Below are 17,228 nucleotides of genomic sequence, written 5' to 3'. Positions count from 1 at the left end.
CTTTGATGGAAAGTTTCTGATGTCTGTGTTTGATACTTGTTTGGACCCCAGACGGCTCCTCCCATCTGACTTATTCTCTGATTCTCTCCTGCAAACTAAACTAGCTGGCCTACAGTTTATCTTGAATCTCTTCACAAGGGCCTTCCACCACAACTTCCAGTATTCTTCAGAGTGCCTTAGCCTAAAATTCCCCAGGCTTGGTTGCAAATGAAGTCAGTTTCTTCTTTGGGCTTTGGAACTGGTGGTAGGCGATGGAAAGCTTCTCTCTGAGTAAAACCCCAGCTCTCAACGCTGAGTTCTTTGCGGGGTAGGGATTGGGTAGCAGCTGAAAGGTGCTTGCAGCTTACCTTTCCTAGCATGGAACCACTGTCTCACAAATTGACACAAGGGCTTATTCAAGTATTCTCAGTATGCTGCGTCCAAGGTAGAGCCTTCTTTCCTTTCCATGATTGAGGGCTGATTAAAAGATGGGATCCTTCACCTCTCGATTGCAATTGCCTGGAACTTAGCTTCAGCAATAGGTAGCTGGAAGCAGAATGAGAAATGCTGGTATCCTGTTCTTCCTGGGAAGAAAGCCTTCCACCTGGGAGCTGGAGGAAGGGGATACCCTGTGTTATTGGCTGTAGCAGTCTAGAATAGAGTCTCTGCCACTGAGCTGTGAGGCTAGAAGGTGGGAGTGGTCTTGATTCAAATATCAGAGATTCTTGTTTTTCTTACCAAATTTTTGTAGATCTTGAGTAGATGTTTCTTCATTTGCTCTTTGCTTGCATTTCCAGAGGCTTTTAAATACTTTTAAAAAATTTCAATGCAGAGCAGGTCATTGGAACTCTTCAGGCGGTCATACCAGAAGTCTTCATTTGGCTTCATTTTTATCTCTTCTACTAATTGATCAAACCTCTCCATATTCCCCAGTTAAAGTCCCAGAAGGCACCAGAATGCTTTACTTGTCTATTACCACAATTTCTCTTGGGCCCTTTGGGCTCTTTATCTCACTGAGTCTATTACCTCTGTGTGGGTCCTGTCTATGGCCATCCCTGCACATAGAGCGGTCTAGTGCTTTTTCTGAACAAGGAATTCAGAGTAAGTCAGCTGTGAGCATTTGGGGGCAGGTGTGAATATTGCAGAACATTTAGTGTGTCGGTTCCCAAGCATTAAATGAAATGCTAGTAACTTATTCTCTCCAGTCACTGAAAGCTAAAAATGGCTCCTCATTCACAGGTGCCCTCTTTGGTGAGGGGCCAGAGCCACCCTTAGGTCCAGGACAATGAAATGCACAAATGAGATGTGGTGAGCATAAAAAAGGAAACAATAAATATTCGGCTGTATGGGGATACGAAGGAAGGAATGACTAAACAGCTCAGCCTTCACAGATGGTGTATTTGAGTTGAGTCTTAAAGGGTGAATGTTTTGTAATCAAGATATTTCGTTACGAATGGTTAATAACATTTATTGAATGTTCACAGGCACTGTGCTGCTTTACATGCATTTGATCCTTCAAACAGCACTCTTAACATATAGATATTATTCCTAACTCCATCAGATTGAGGTCACTGAAGCTTTGAGAAATTATGGCCAAGCTGGGGTTTGGACCTCAGTTCTTTCTGACTCTAAAGTACATGTTCTAACTATCACATTATGTTGTACAAAGTCCATTCTACCTAGGTAGAAAGATGGAAGAGGCTTCAAGAAGAGGGTATGTCCAGTTATGAGATATGCAAAGGACAATGTGGGGGAAAGATATTCTAGGCCAAGAGAACAACATTTGTAAAGGTGTGGAGGTATCATAGTGAATTTAGTAGTTCCATGTGTCTGGAGCAGGATTTCTAAAGTGTAGTGAAGATCACTTTGATTATATGTCAAAATGCATATCCTTTGACCCCCTTCCCCAGATTTACTGGATTAATATCGGGAGGTGAGAAGCAGGAAAATATGTTTTTCGCCAAAGATTGCTTGAGGAAAATGATTCTTATGCACACTGAGGTTTAGGAACTGCTAGTGCAGCGCATGGGGTTGATGTTGGTGAGAAGTCAGAAATGATACTGGAGAGGTAGTCAGTCGGCAGTTTGCTTCACCATCGTAAACTCTTAAGCTTTGTGTACAATTTTTTTTTCCAATACTCTCATCAAGAATGCTTTTGTTTTTAACTGTCCAATTCTAAGATCAACTAGCTTTTGACAAAGTATGATATGTAGCTTCATTTTTTTAATATGTATGCTTGCTGTAAAATTGGAGTTTCTCAGAGTCAAAGCCTGTAGCACTCCAGGAGCTATACTAGATTAACACTTTTGTTTTGTTTTGTTTTGTTTTCTGGATTTGTCAGATTCTTTCATTAAGCCAGTGTATATTGGTAAACTCCAACATGAGGATTTCAGCTATATCTTCTGTCACTAAGGTCCAGTGAAACATGTTTTTGAAAATGTTCCTATAGATATTTCCTCATGGAATCTACAGTGTGACTTACTGTTGGATTGTTTATCAATTTATAATCGTAGATTAGTATGCAAGTTCAACAGTCCTCTACTGATGGATAAGGAATAAACAAGTGTTCTGAGTTGTTTAGTTCTTAAGGATTTCTATTTGACATTCATATGCTACTATGAAACTTACAAAGCTGTTTTCCTTTAGGGCAGTTCTGTTATTTACTTTGTAACTTAAAATATCAGTTAAATTGTAGCCCTGGTCCATAAGGAGTGTGATTACTACAGTACATGTTTGTGTGCTGAGATAAATGACCAGATCATTCATTATGGATAACCAGTAGTTATTTATAGCTACAGTGTGAATGATTGTACAGTGTATAGACATTTCTAAAGCTTTTAAAGACCCTCAGAGTGCTCAATTTCTACAATAGTTACAATTAGGGGATTTTTTTTACATTATTAAGAAAATCGCATTTAAATGCCATTTCTACTATTGAGTTGTTATATTCATATCTGACTTAAAAAACTATATTTTGGATATTTTTAAGTTTGCAATTAAACTGATTCTTGAAACCAGTCCTAAAATTTTGAATATTGTTTTGATAACTTGTAAACTTGTGTAATTTTTAATATATTCTTTTCCCAAATCTCATGATGGCATTGCCTAAGTGCATTCTGTAACTTTAAATACTCGGAGATACTCAGGTTTTTACGAAACTCCTTAAAAATTGACAGGAATTCATAAGTTTTTAATCATTGTCATATGTAATGTCCTTATAATGGTTGTTTGTTTTGGAATGTATACACCATCTGTCAGGAAATCCAGGGTAGAGTATAGCAGGTAAGTTTTGGTATGCCTACCCCCAGTTCGTGACTTCTTTTTTGAGAGTGGCTCCCACTGCTGTGCTCCTACTCTGGCTGTATGAAACCCATTGATTCATTGAGTCATGGCATCTGATATTGCTGTAGACAACAGGTATTTGCAAATACTCATTAGGTTATCTCTCCTGAGAATTTAAATTTTAGATCCTAGACACTGAAATTTAGTATAGTTAGAGCTGACTCATGTTATCAATGGTGCGCTAGTGAAAAAATCTTTAATTTCCTTTTTCTAAGTTCTCTGAGTTGCCTTGGTATTCCTACCTCTCTGAGTCTTTAGTTATTCATCCCTCTTTGATTCTGGGAAGATGGTTCTTTTTTCTGGGGCTAGTCAGAGATGGTTTCTGTTGCAACTAAATGTTTGCAACTAATATAAATTGTACACACAAACATCATGTTAGAGTTATGTCATGGGTATGTCATTGAAAGCATTCCAAAAGCCAGTTACAATTTTATTTTTGCCTCCCACTTTAGTTGCCTCTACTGGTATCTTTATGTCTCCTCCTCTTAATAATCTAGTTAATGTCTTAACTTAGTCATCACAGACTATTTGCAAATACCTGTTGTCTACGTAACTTTTATGTTTCAGTCTCACATAGGCTTTCAAATTAATCATGCATACCTTTATAATAATGCATATTAACACACTATATTGTTATGTTATATTTGGCTGGCTCCTCATTAGACAACTCCTGAAGGTCCAGCACTGAGATATGTTCAGCCTTGATTCCTAGCACCTTTCACTTAGTAGGCAGTAAACAAATGCTTGTTGAGTTCATTATTCCTCTCTCCATATTAATCCCACCTAACTCCTCTATTAGTCATTAAACAAATTCTTATTTGCATGTGTATGTAGCAGATACCATTCTGTGCTCTGAAGATACCTCAGTGAAGAAAACAGACCAAAATAATGCCTGCCTTCTTAGAGCTCATATTCTAGATAGTTATTTTTATCTACATTCTTTTAAAACATAAAAGAATTAAATTATGAAGTATTGCTAAATAAACTTTTAGTTTTGTACTGTATCACAAGATACTATGTTATTTTTTTTCTCCTAATATCATATTTACTAGATAAGTGCCAGGTTTAGTGGGATAGTAGTATGTATGACTGACAGGGTATCTAATGTTGTGCCAAGAGCCTAGTGATAATAAAAGAAAAATGCCTTTGGTAAATTTGAAAAGTTATGATTTTAGAAACTTTTCTTCTGAACATGTTATATTTGGATGAATACGTGTAGCAATTTTTACTGTTTCTTTGTAATGTTATGCTGTCAGGTTGGTAGTAAAATGTAGAAGAGAAAAAATCTTCAAACTTTTGCTTTTAAAGCTTATTTTATAACTTTTTATACTCTTCTTGAAGTTATAGACACAGCATACTTAGTCTTTAAATGAACCTGGGGTAAGTTAAAGTATCACTGTTGTGAAAACATTTCATGCCATTTATCTTGTCACCGGATTCTCTTATCACTTAATTATTTTATAGCACGGTTGGTAGGCATATGCATTATTAAAGACTTTATTTCCACCTTGGAAGTTGATCTGTTGTAAGTTCATATAATGTCAGTCATATATTCTAAAGAGAAATATTTGGCTTAATAAATTTTTAACACTTTCACTTTCCATTTATTTGTTTGTTTGTTTGTTTGATACAAGCTTATTTATCTTTCATATAAGTTAGAACTAGGCAGCCCAGAGCAGGTGTAGCCAGTACTTTGATTTTTTAAACCAGAATGTTATCACTATATTATTGAAAGTTCAAATGCTAGATAGGGAAAAAATTCCCCAGATCCTAAAACACTTTGTTATTAGTGTTTTTGTAGTTTTAACTTTATATGTTTTTTCTGCATTTTAAAAAACATAGCTATAAAATGCATGTAATAAGTTTGTATATGTTTTCAGTTTACTTCCAAGTAACATTCTTCATTGGTATAGTTAGATTAGTCATGTTTTCCCCAGAACTTAAAAGTAGTTCTACCTGGGTTACTAGATGTATAACCAAGACTGCTCCAAAGCTCGATTTTCTTACCATGAAAAATACTATTGTGAGGAGTAAATGAACCAATAGGAAAGAGCCGAACATGGTATCTGGCTCTCGTTAAATACTTAGTAAATGTTAGCTACACCTCTTCTTGTTTGTTTAGATTCTCTTGGGACAATGTTCCATATATGATATTTGACCTTTTGAATAAAGTTTTATAGTTCTTTTCCTTAAAATAATTTTAGCCTTGTAAAACTTTTTAAAAGACCTTGGATACCTGTTTGCTTGTATTTCTTTGAAAAATATATTTGGGAAGGTTAGGCTTTCATTCTTCTTTTTTATTTTTATTTTTTAACTCTTCAAAATATAAGTCTCCTATATATGGGATCCAAACTATGTTAGCCATTTCACAGATAGATGGCCTTCTTTAAAGTGGGATATTTCTATATAGGTAAAGGGCATATTTGCCCTTATAGAAATATCCCACTTTAAAGAAGGCCATCTATCTGTGAAATGCATGTTCCTACATTTTTTAAAAAATCGTTGAAAATTGTTAACATTTCACTACCAAAAATTTTCTTGCACTTTCCTAATTTTCTCTCCTCTTATTTTTCAGAATGAACCTAGTGATCGAGAAGATGGTCTCAACAAAAGACATCATGTGACGGACTCTGAGAATGATGACCCCTTAAATCTTAATGCTAGTGACTCTGAAAGTGAAGAGCTTCAAAGGCAAAAGGACAGTGACTCTGAATCTGAAGAACATGGAGAACCTCCTGCAAGTGATTCTGAAAATGAGGATATCAATCACCATGGGAGCGACTCTGAGAGTGAGGAGACGAGGAAATTACCTGTTAGTGACTCTGAAAATGAGGAACTTCTTAATGGGCATGCCAGTGACTCAGAAAATGAAGATGTTAGAAAGCATCCTGCCAGTGATTCAGAGGTGGAAGAGCTCCCAAAAAGTCCTGCCAGTGACTCTGAAACAGAGGATGCTCTAAAACCTCAGATCAGTGACTCTGAGAGTGAGGAACCTCCAAGGCACCAAGCCAGTGACTCTGAAAACGAGGAGCTTCCCAAACCTCGAATTAGTGATTCGGAAAGTGAGGAGCTTCCACCTCTCAGACCAGTGACTCCAGAAAGAGGAGCCTGAGACGCAGGCTAGTGACTTTGAAAATGAGGACTTCCCAAAACCCCGTATCAGTGATCAAATGAGAGTGAGACCAAGACACCAAGCCAGTGACTTGAAAATGAAGAGCTTCCCAACCTCGTATCAGTGACTCAGAAAGTGAGGGTCCCCCAAGGCACCAAGCCAGTGACTCTGAAAATGAGGAGCTTCCCAAACCCCGAATTAGTGATTCGGAATGTGAGGATCCCCCAAGGAACCAGGCCAGTGATTCTGAAAATGAGGAGCTTCCCAAACCTCGAGTCAGTGACTCTGAGAGTGAGGAGCCTCAGAAGGGACCTGCCAGTGATTCAGAAACCGAGGGATCCTCCAGACACAAACAGAAGCCAGAGTCAGATGATGACAGTGATGGGGAGAATAAGGGAGAAGATACAGAAATGCAGAATGACTCCTTCCATTCAGACAGCCATATGGACAAAAAAAGGTTTCACAGTTCTGACAGCGAGGAGGAAGAATCCAAAAGGCCAAAACTTGACAGTGATGAAGATGAAGAAAAAAAGGGGGAAGAGGAGAAAGTAGCAAAGCGAAAAGCTGCTGTGCTTTCTGATAGTGAAGAAGAGAAAGCGTGTAAGAAATTGTTTGGGGCTGTTTTTCCATAGTTTTACTTTCTGTGTCTTTTTCTGGAATGTTAAATCTATAGTCTCTTGTTGAACTTGATGTTCTAAAATATCACCAGGATACTGATTTCCCAGATTTTCATTGGCTAGTCTCAATATTAAATTTGTTTTGAGTTCTAACAACATTTCTTAAGTCCTGACTGCCTCAAAATGATAAACTAGACTACAGTTCAATGAGAAAATGAAAGATTTAGGTTTTTTTTCTTACTAGAAAGGGTATTATTTCAAAGAAATATGTTTATATGAAGACTGACTTGAATCCATAGTTAGCTGTACTCTTAAACAGCTAATGTACTAGATGCCATCCTGACTAAGTTTCCACACGTACGTCTTTGTTACTTGATTACTTTCTTATGAAACATTATTTATTTATTTTGGGGGAGGGGGAGACATACTCCCTTATAACTTGACCATAGTTACAGGAGAAGGAAAAAAGAACACCACATATGTGCTACTTTACAAAGAGGGATGAGAAATTCCAAACTGACCAGTGACAGTCAAGAACATGGGGATTCCACAAAAGAATATCCAGCCTTTTAACTCTACTAGTACTAAGCAGCATAGAAAAGATTCGAATTATGCACATCAGTCTAGTTCGATTTTCTCTGTTCCCCAAAAGGAAAGTTAGCTATTGATTCCTATTTTCATGTTGGTGATGTCAGTCTTCATCTTTCGGCCACTTTTTCCTAAACGATAACAAATAATTGTAAAGTGACTCTGAATGAACCTTTTAGTAATTTTTTTAAAATTCTAAACTGTGTTTTCAGAAGGCCTTTGATTTTGACACATACTTCCATTTTAAAACACCTGTCATACTTCTACAATGACCATGACAATAAGATTAATGAGGTTTTTTTTGACAGCAGCAAAGAAGAGTCGTGTTGTCTCTGATGCAGAGGACTCTGACAGTGATGTTACATCAGACAAATCAAGCAAAAGAGAGAAGACTGTAGCATCCGACAGTGAAGAAGAAGCAGCAAAAGAATTATCCAATAAGAAAAATGAAGAGAAGGATTTGTTTGGGAGTGACAGTGAATCAGGGAATGAGGAAGAGTAAGTGACAATGTAACATGAGTTTTCAGGAGTTCATTTAAGGTTGTAGAAAGGGACTTGTCTATTAAGTTTTTTAAATTTGCATTAAAATTTCATTGTGAGGTATAATATATTCTGCCTAATTGTATGACATTGGGGGATTCCGGATTTTAGTTCCTGAACTATTACTACACACTACAGAATGGATGAAATCTCAAAATTATTACCTTACATGAAAGAGGTAAAAAAACATGTATCATTCCACTTAGGTGAAGTTCAAGAACAGGTAAAACCAATCTGTGATGATAGAGTAGTGTTTGGCTCTAGGATGCTGATGGGGGAAACTGACTAGAAAGGGCCACAAGGGAACTTTCTGAGGACATGGAATTGTTTTATATCTTGATTAGGGTAATGGTTTCTTGAATGTGTACTTTTGTCAAAACTCATAATGGACACAAGATTGGCACATTTTATCATATATAAATTATACCCTATTAGAAAAATATGGTTTCTATGCAAATGAGAAGAAAGCAAATGAAAGCTTTTTATATTTCCTTCTCTTCTAGAAATCTTATTGCAGACATATTTGGAGAATCTGGTGATGAAGAAGAAGAAGAATTTACAGTAAGTATAAGATAGAAATATTTCCTCTGTGAATATGCTTTTTTTGTTTTTATGGCAGTGGTTCTGTAATGGATTTGAATAAGTAGAAATAAGTAACTTGAGATATTCAATAAACTAAAAGGGATTCAGAAAGTGAAATAAAAGGGTCTACAAAGGAGTAAAAGGAAAATGAGTGGCAAAATTGAATTAAGGAGGAGGGAACACATTAAGAGATAACAAAAGGCACTTTATAATGCTAAAAAGAAAGATTCATGATAGTTCTGGAATTTCTGATTCTAGCAGTTACAGGCTAGGTAATTCCTTCTGTTAAGGACAACTAGAAAAGCTAGGCAAAATGTTTAAAAATCCGCTCATCATTAGAGGAACAAAGTAGCAAAGAATTACTAAGTCAAAATAGGAAAAGACAAACCTAAAGAGAGGTAGGCTCAGTATTTACAACTTTTTTTTTCTGGGATGTTTGCCTATTCAGGCTGAGAGAAAGATTGATCATATTTTGACAGGCTCAAGGCTCAAGAGGCAAAATTTGGAAGTCGGAGCCAGCTGAGTTTAGGAGACCCTAAAAATCCCATGCTCTGGATTGGGACTTCTAGGATTAAGGGTGCACTGTAAGTGAAATAGCCTTTGCTCAGATTTTAGGCCAGCTTCAAGTCTTCTAACAACCTAGAGAATCTCAGAAATTTTATTACAATGATTCTTAACACCATTGGTATGTGTTTGTAGGCACCTGACATAGGTAAACAAATCTTTTTTAGACAAAGGTGATATCATCGTAGGCCTCATTATTTATATAGTTTTTCAAATACACAGTATGGTATACCATAGACAGTGTGAAAAAGGAACAGTAGTAAAAGCAGACAATAAGACATAGGAATTCTATATATAAGAGTTTTAGGAATTGCTTAAAATGGTGTTCAGAGAGCTAAAAGATGACAGATTTTGTCAGAACAGTTTTTAAAAAGGCAGATTTAGAAAAGAACCAAGTAGAAGTCCTGGAACTGTAAAAATACAGTAACAAAAACTTAATGGATAAATTTAATGACAGATTAGACATATTTGAAAAGAAAATGAGTGAACTGGAAGATAGGTTAGAAAGAACTATTTAGAATCAAGTATTGAGATATATGAGTAAAAAAAATATAAAAGAACAATTTATATGTGAGAAAGTTTAACATAGAATCCCAGGAGAGGGAAAAATATACATAGTATACATAGCAGGAGCAATATTTAAATAAATGGTACATAATGTCATAGATTCTAGAATTTCTACAGATTACAAGTAGGATGAATACAAGGAAATCTACAGCTAAATCATAGTAAAATTGCAAGAAACCAAAGAAAACAGCGACATCCTAAAAGAGGCCAGAGGGAAAAAAATTACATTCAAGAGGCAGCAGTTAGAGTAACTGCTGACTTCTCAACAGAAACTATCAAATACAGTAACTGCACACTTGTAATTCCGTTATTCTTCAGCAAAAATACTTTTCTGGAGTAAATATTCCCTCCTTATTTCATCTTAATATACCACTGAAGGAAATACTAAAGGCAGAAAGAAAAATCTCAAGTGGAGGGTCATGGATGCAGGAAGGGAGAAAAGCAACAAAAGTGTGTGGATAAGTCTAAATGAATGTTGACTATACAGAACAAAGACACATCTGCTGTGCTTTAAAATATATATAAAATTAAACAACATAACGATAACAAATTGGGAATATACATGGAATTGAAGGTCTTTGCAGAGATATGTGACAGTACATTAGACTTTGATAAGTTAGGGTGCCTACTGTAATCTCTAAAGTGACCACTAAAAAGATTAATGGAATCTGTAACTTCCAGCCTAATAGAGGGTAAAAGTAGAATAATAAAAGCTAATGAATCCAAAAGAAGGCAAGAAAAGAAAAGAAATATTGAACAGGAGGACAGTTAGAAAGCACATGATAAGGTAACAGATTTAAACTTTGATAATATCAGAAATTACATTAAATTTAAATGTATTAAATGCTCCAGTTAAAGGACAAAGAGATGGTCCAACTGGATTTTAGAAACTAACTGTATATGAATTTCAAGATTCATCTGAAACAAGATAAACGTTGAAAATAAAAGGATGGCAAAAGATACTCCATCTGAACATTAACCAAAAGAAAACTGGTATAACTATATGAGTAGCAAAGAGTTGGACTTTAAGGTAAAAAACATTATCTGAGAATCACTTTATACTGATAAAAAGTTTTAAAATTATACCTAGCCATATTTCTAAAACCATGGCTTTAAGTATGTATATACAAAACAAAAATAGAGAACTGCAAAGAGAAATGGACAAATCTACAAATGGAATGTAACTGAAAGAACAAGCAAACAAGAAACTACAGAAGATTCTTGTTTTAATAAAATCTGGGTACAAATTAGGTGATTAATAAAAGAAAAAACATTTATTCTGTGATTTTTCACTTTTTAATATAGTCTTGTGATCAACAAAAGGTTTTAATTTTAATATAAATCAACTTCACTAGTCTTTTCCTTTATATTGAAAGATTTTTAATTCTCAGAAAATTTTTTTGTATCCCCAAGGTCATAAGATCTCCTGAGTTATACTCGAGAAGCTCAATTATTTATCTTTCACATTTAGTTGTATAACACACCTGGAATGGGTTTTTGTTTATGTATGAGATAGAGTCAAGATCTTCCCCCCATTTGGAATATCCGGTTGACCTAGACCATCCTTTTTTACTATTGCATAATGCCAACTTTGTCTTAAATCAAGTGTTTGTATATATTTTCCAATCCGTTTCTTCAGTATCTTTTCTTTCGGTCTGTTTATCCTTGCACCATTAATAACTTTTGATATTTAATAGTGTATGTCCTGTAAGCTTATTATTCTTCAAGATTGACTTGGCTTTTCTTAGTTCTTTGCATTTTCATATAAATTTTAAATCAAAAATTAATTAAAAATCAGTCAAGATGGAGAATTGCAAAAAATAAAAATAAAATAAAATGCGCTTTCCCAAGGGGGGGGAAGTAAATAAATTTTAAATCAAGGTTTTGCAAAAAAAAAAAATAGTACTCATATAGACAACATTTTCTGAATGCAATGCAATGAAATTGAAAATTAGCAACAAAGGTAGCAAAACACTCTTGCCACTCAGAAATTTAAAACTTTCTCGTTAAACCGTTCTTCAGTTAAAAAAGAAATCACCTTTATTACTAATATAAGAGTGAAAGTAGATGAATTTATATAGTTTAAGAGGGTAGAAAAATGACAGGGTAAACCTAAGAAAATGGAAAGGAACAAGTCAGCAAATATTTGAGAGCCTCTGTGCCAGAGATTGGTTGGATATTGGCCTCATGGACCTCAAACTTAGTTAAGCAAAATTTTACAAGAATAGGATATGTTTCTCTGGAGAGTTAATGTTGATTTGATTATAGATTCATTTCAATGAGAAAAACAAAACTTCCCAACAACTATTATTAGGAAAGCCATTCTAAATATGAAGTAAAAGTTAAAAGCTATAAAGAAAAGACTGACCATTTCAGTTACATAAAAAACAATTATGCCTGGAAAACATTACTATAAATGAGCAAACTATATAAATGTGAAGATGTGCAGTTTGTCATTTACAGAGGTCTAACTTCCCTAATTTTAAGAGGTTTTTCACACCAATAAGGCAAAGATTTAACAGAAAATTAGGCAGAGGATATTGAGAATTCACAGAGAAAGAATTACAAATGGCTTTTAAAACATGAAAAAAAATGCCCAACCTTAAAATAAAAGAATGCAAAGAAAGCTACACAGATGCCTTTTGCTTTTTAGTCCAGGGATTGGCAAATATCAGTATTTGATAACCTGCTGTGAAGATGGGCAAACAGGTGCCTTCATGGTTTGCTAGAAGGAGAATTAGTTAATATGACCTCTGTGGAAGACAGTTTGGCACATATTTCTCAAAATTTCAAATACACGTACCTAAAGGTAAGAAAATGTATAAACAAATTACAGTTGCAATCATATGATAAAATAGTCTAAAGCCTTAAAAAGAACGAAGATAGCCTGATATGAATTGGTCTTCAGATTCTATTGTTAAACGTGGAAAGTGCATAACAATACTGTACCCAGTGTGCATAGTATGCTTCCATTTGTATAATAAAGGGGGAGGGTAGTAAAAATGTATATGTAGAAGTGCTTGTATAAATGGCTATATCTGGAAGGAGTCACAAGAAAACTAATAACACTTGGCTAAAGTGGGAACTTTTTCGCATATGCCCTTTGGTACCTATTTAATTTTTTTTCTTTGTTAATATATTGCATTTAAAGTATAAAAATTAATAGCAGTTAATACAGAAGGAAATATAATGTGGTTGTGGTAACTTTGGCTAACTTACCCTGCCTTTAGGGTTTTAACCAAGAAGATTTGGAAGAAGAAAAAAGTGAAACACAATTAAAAGAAGCAGAAGATTCAGATTCTGATGATAACATAAAGAGAGGAAAACAGTGAGTTGTTTTTTTTTTGGAATAATTTTAAAAAGAAACTTAAAAAATTAAGGTAGAGACAATCAAACTTTGTTTCTTTTGGCTCTGTTTAAGTAGAGGAAGGAATCTGTTCCATTTTCTCTCTTCCCCCCCACCCCCCCATGTATAATGCTGTCCAAAAATTATTTGCTCCTGTTATTTTTCTTTTATTTATTTGCTCTATGTTCAACTGTCTTAATTTGTGGAGTTATATGGTACCAGGTTCTTAATTTATATGTCACTAAGTAAGCTCTTCTGAAAAATTTGCTACATAGAAAAGCAACTTTTGGGGTCCTAGCAGGAATTAGACTAAAGTCTTAACTTTATAATATATTGATATATTATAATATATTGATAGTATTACACATAATTTTGTTGAGATGGTTAGAATCTGTGTTTGGAAAATTCTGGTATCTTGAAAGATGCCAAACATAGAATAAGTCATTAGTTATTGCTTATAATTGTAAAAATAGTGCTTTAAGAATTAGTTTCCTTTTTAATTCCTAATGACATGCAAGGTTAAGCTGTATGAGTTTGGCAGTACCTTTGGAAATTATCACATAAGTCGTACCTCATTTATATGATAGTGGCAGAGAGCAAGTTAACATTCTAAGTGTAATGGTTCAGGTGAAAGCTATAAAGGTCTGAGGCTCTTAGCATGTCTGTAGATTTTCAACTTTATCTCAGTCGCATTATGTTTTGAGAATTGTACTTCTTATTACTGAAAAGCAGCAGTTTATTTTTTTTCTACTTATGCTGTAGAAGACAGAAATCCTCAAATAACTGAGCACCATTATATTCCTCCTAAAAGGAAATGCAGCTAAAACTGAACCATGGAATTGCAGGCAGTGTCCCCTGAACCAGAACTTGAAATTTGAAGTGTTCCTTCTCAGGCTGATACATGCAAGTGTTAATATAGTATATGAAAAGTTTAAGGCCATTAGTGTTTAGTGTATGCCAATTGGGATAGTACAGAAGTTGAAATAAAATCTAGGATTACATTCTTTTTTGAAAGCATGTTATACAAGTACTTATACTTTAAAAGAAGGTAGCATTTCGTTCAGTTAGAATTAAGAAAGTTGGTGATTCTTAACTGATAAAAAGAAGTGTATTTAAAAGGCAGTTTGTGTATCATTTGATTTTGTGTTACTTCTTAGTATGGACTTTCTGTCGGATTTTGAGATGATGTTGCAGCGGAAAAAGAGCATGAGCGGCAAGCGCAGACGTAACCGTGATGGTGGTACTTTTATTAGTGACGCTGACGATGTCGTGAGCGCCATGATTGTCAAGATGAATGAAGCTGCTGAGGTGAGATGGCTCACTTCTGGCTTCATCTTTTCTTTCTCCTACTTAATTGGTTGTATGGCTTTTTTTAGTTTAATCCTTGTTTAAACTACCTTTAAGATACTTTGTTTTTTGTAACAAAGCTTTTACTGTTCTAAATTTTAAGAGTGGAAATACTTTTAAGGAAAATGAGCCCTTTTAGCTGAATGGCTTTGCTAGTTTTATAGTAGAGAGATTTCACTCTTGAGTTTGGCTAGTTTACTACAAAGTTTAATGTTTCTTCACATGTAAAAAGTTATAAACATGTTTATTATGTTAATAACTCATGTCACTCTGATTAAGAGATTGCATTTAACTCATTGCATTTTAAAATACTGCCCAAATTTTATAAATTTGTAAAAAACAAGTTCTGATCTTTTAGAGGCACTTGCTGAAGTATTTATGGATCCAATTATATGTGTCTAGGATTTGTTTCAAAAGAATTCAAGAGGTAGAGGGAGTAGTTAGAGAAATAGCTAAAATAAGACTGGCTATGTGTGTTTAATTGTTGAAATGTACATATCAGGAGTATATTATTTTCTTCTATGTTTGTAGAATTTGAAGTTTTCCATAATTTAAAAATGCACAAGTGAATACTGAAACTCTTCTTTAATAACATTCCATTATCATACAAGCCTCATGGCTGGAAAATTATTTGATGATAAACCAAATTTTCCCAGGTACGATTTTGTACCTTAAGTGAACTCTGAAAACTTTATAATTTTGCTAATATTTTAAATTAAAATTGTTCCTCTCAATTTGTAATTGTTAAAGCAAATTGTTCTAATGGTTTTATGAGTTTGAAACACAGATACAGAATTTGGGGGCACTACAAAAAGTAGTGCTTGATTTATCTTATAGGAAAAATTGCAGTTTTTCAAAGAAATTGCTGCTTTATTTTACAGTTTAGAATTAAAATGGTTGTAATTCATTACTAATAATGGCTTTTTTAAAAAATCTTTTTCTTCCTGGATAGGAAGACAGACAGTTGAACAATCAAAAAAAGCCAGCCCTTAAAAAATTAACATTATTACCTACTGTGGTTATGCACCTTAAGAAGTAAGTATTCTGTTTTATTGAACAAGTTTTTTCATTTTAATGAAATAATATTTAAACGATGTATATCAAAGAATGATTACCTTTTATCAATTCACAGAAAAATAATAATGAATAGAATTTCCTAAATGTTACTTCCTCACAAAATTTTCTTAAACTTTGATGCCTGATGCAAACAGAACAAATAGCAAACTGATATGAATGAAAGAAAAAGTTGGAAATCACTAATTTTGTTCTTTATAGACAGTTTTCAGTCTGGTAAGATTGCATGTATTCTCCCAGTGTGATTGAGAACAGAGCAAATCCTGGGAGAAACTTTGAAGCACATATTGTCCAAGGCTTATGTAGCCTGGTTACATCATGAATTATGTCATCAATCTTTCTGGAATAAGAACCCTTTTCCGATAGATCCTTTTTACCATTTTATTGCTCATATGCCTGAGAAACTTTGATTTCTCCTTGAACCTAGCCAATTTTTAATGGCTGGAGAAATGCATTTGTATACCAGATCACCAACAGCACAGTCTAGGACTTTCTACTAGAAAATTGCTAGCCCAACAGACAAAATTATCTGTGGCAGATTTCATATATATGATATTGTCATGTTTTCTGTTAACATAATTGATTTTAGTATATAAAATGGAATTAAAATGTCATTATTTCATTGGTATTTTTTTTCTGCTAGGTGAATGGAATTATCCTTTGTGTCCTGCAAAGAATAGCATAATTCTGGGTTTTCTATCACCTGAAACAGTTTCAGAATCACTATTTGATAGATTAGACATCGGTTTTTGTAATTGTAATAAGGAGAGTTCATTATTCTTACTTTCTATACCATATATATTAGCATTAACCTATCTTGTATAATTTGGATTTGTTTTATTTTTAACAAATCATCTTTGTCAGGTCTGTTTTTGAAAATAGGAACTAAATCTCATATTGCTTTTGAAATCTGAATAGGTGCTCAGTAAATAATGCGTGAGTAACTCTGTAAAAGGAAATTTTGGAAACATCACTAAATATCTAAGAAAATCTAAAGGAATCTATAGTAGAACCAACATATATAGACTTGACTTTTTAAAAAATTATTTTTGCAGGCAGGACCTTAAAGAAACATTTATTGACAGTGGCGTGATGTCTGCCATCAAAGAATGGCTGTCACCTCTACCAGATAGGAGTTTGCCAGCACTAAAGATTCGAGAGGAGCTGTTGAAGATTCTCCAAGAGGTTAGAGGCAGATAATCTGTTCGCTCTTCATTATCTAATGTGTTTTGTATTATCACAAACTCTGTATTTTACCATGTTTTTATACATTCTCTCTTCCATAGCCTGCCTGAAGATGGGTTTTATTCAGTATGTTTTCTAGGAACCATACCAAATAAAAGGAAGGCCTGATAAAACTTAATGTAACTATAGTATTGAAGGAAAAAGATCTTGGAGTAAATATAGTTTATACGAGAAAAGTACAGCATAGGACATTGTTCTGGGGAGGAACTTTAGAGTCGATAAACTTACATTTAAACCTTTAGCTGGGCCACTTTCACGTGGCTATGACATCTTGGGCAAGCTGCTTAACTTTGGAAGGAATTCCTGAGGAACCTCCTTATGTGCT

At 34.3% G+C, this 17,228-nt stretch overlaps 1 protein-coding gene across 7 annotated transcripts in view; it reads left to right on the top strand.

Moving 5' to 3' along the window:
* The window catches only part of IWS1 (interacts with SUPT6H, CTD assembly factor 1), a 53,031-nt gene that overhangs the window by 14,712 nt on the left and 21,091 nt on the right, over positions 1-17,228 (top strand). For 6 of the 7 annotated variants that reach the window (XR_005650362.1, XR_005650363.1, XM_039851253.1 and 3 more), the window contains exons 3-10: positions 5,897-6,359; positions 6,545-7,033; positions 7,947-8,136; positions 8,682-8,739; positions 13,122-13,219; positions 14,395-14,545; positions 15,537-15,619; positions 16,714-16,843. Coding sequence is in view for 5 of the 7 variants with exons in the window: in XM_039851253.1 (XP_039707187.1) it covers positions 5,897-6,359; positions 6,545-7,033; positions 7,947-8,136; positions 8,682-8,739; positions 13,122-13,219; positions 14,395-14,545; positions 15,537-15,619; positions 16,714-16,843 (1,662 nt within the window). In the remaining 2 variants the exon portion in view is untranslated. The remainder of the gene's footprint in view (positions 1-5,896; positions 6,360-6,544; positions 7,034-7,946; positions 8,137-8,681; positions 8,740-13,121; positions 13,220-14,394; positions 14,546-15,536; positions 15,620-16,713; positions 16,844-17,228) is intronic. The other variant, XM_039851255.1, reaches the window with a different exon arrangement.

Source organism: Pteropus medius, unplaced genomic scaffold (assembly GCF_902729225.1).
Source record: "Pteropus medius unplaced genomic scaffold, Ma_sr-lr_union100, whole genome shotgun sequence".
In the NCBI taxonomy this organism is placed as follows: Eukaryota; Metazoa; Chordata; class Mammalia; order Chiroptera; family Pteropodidae; genus Pteropus; species Pteropus medius.
This window is presented reverse-complemented; position numbering and strand designations above follow the sequence as displayed.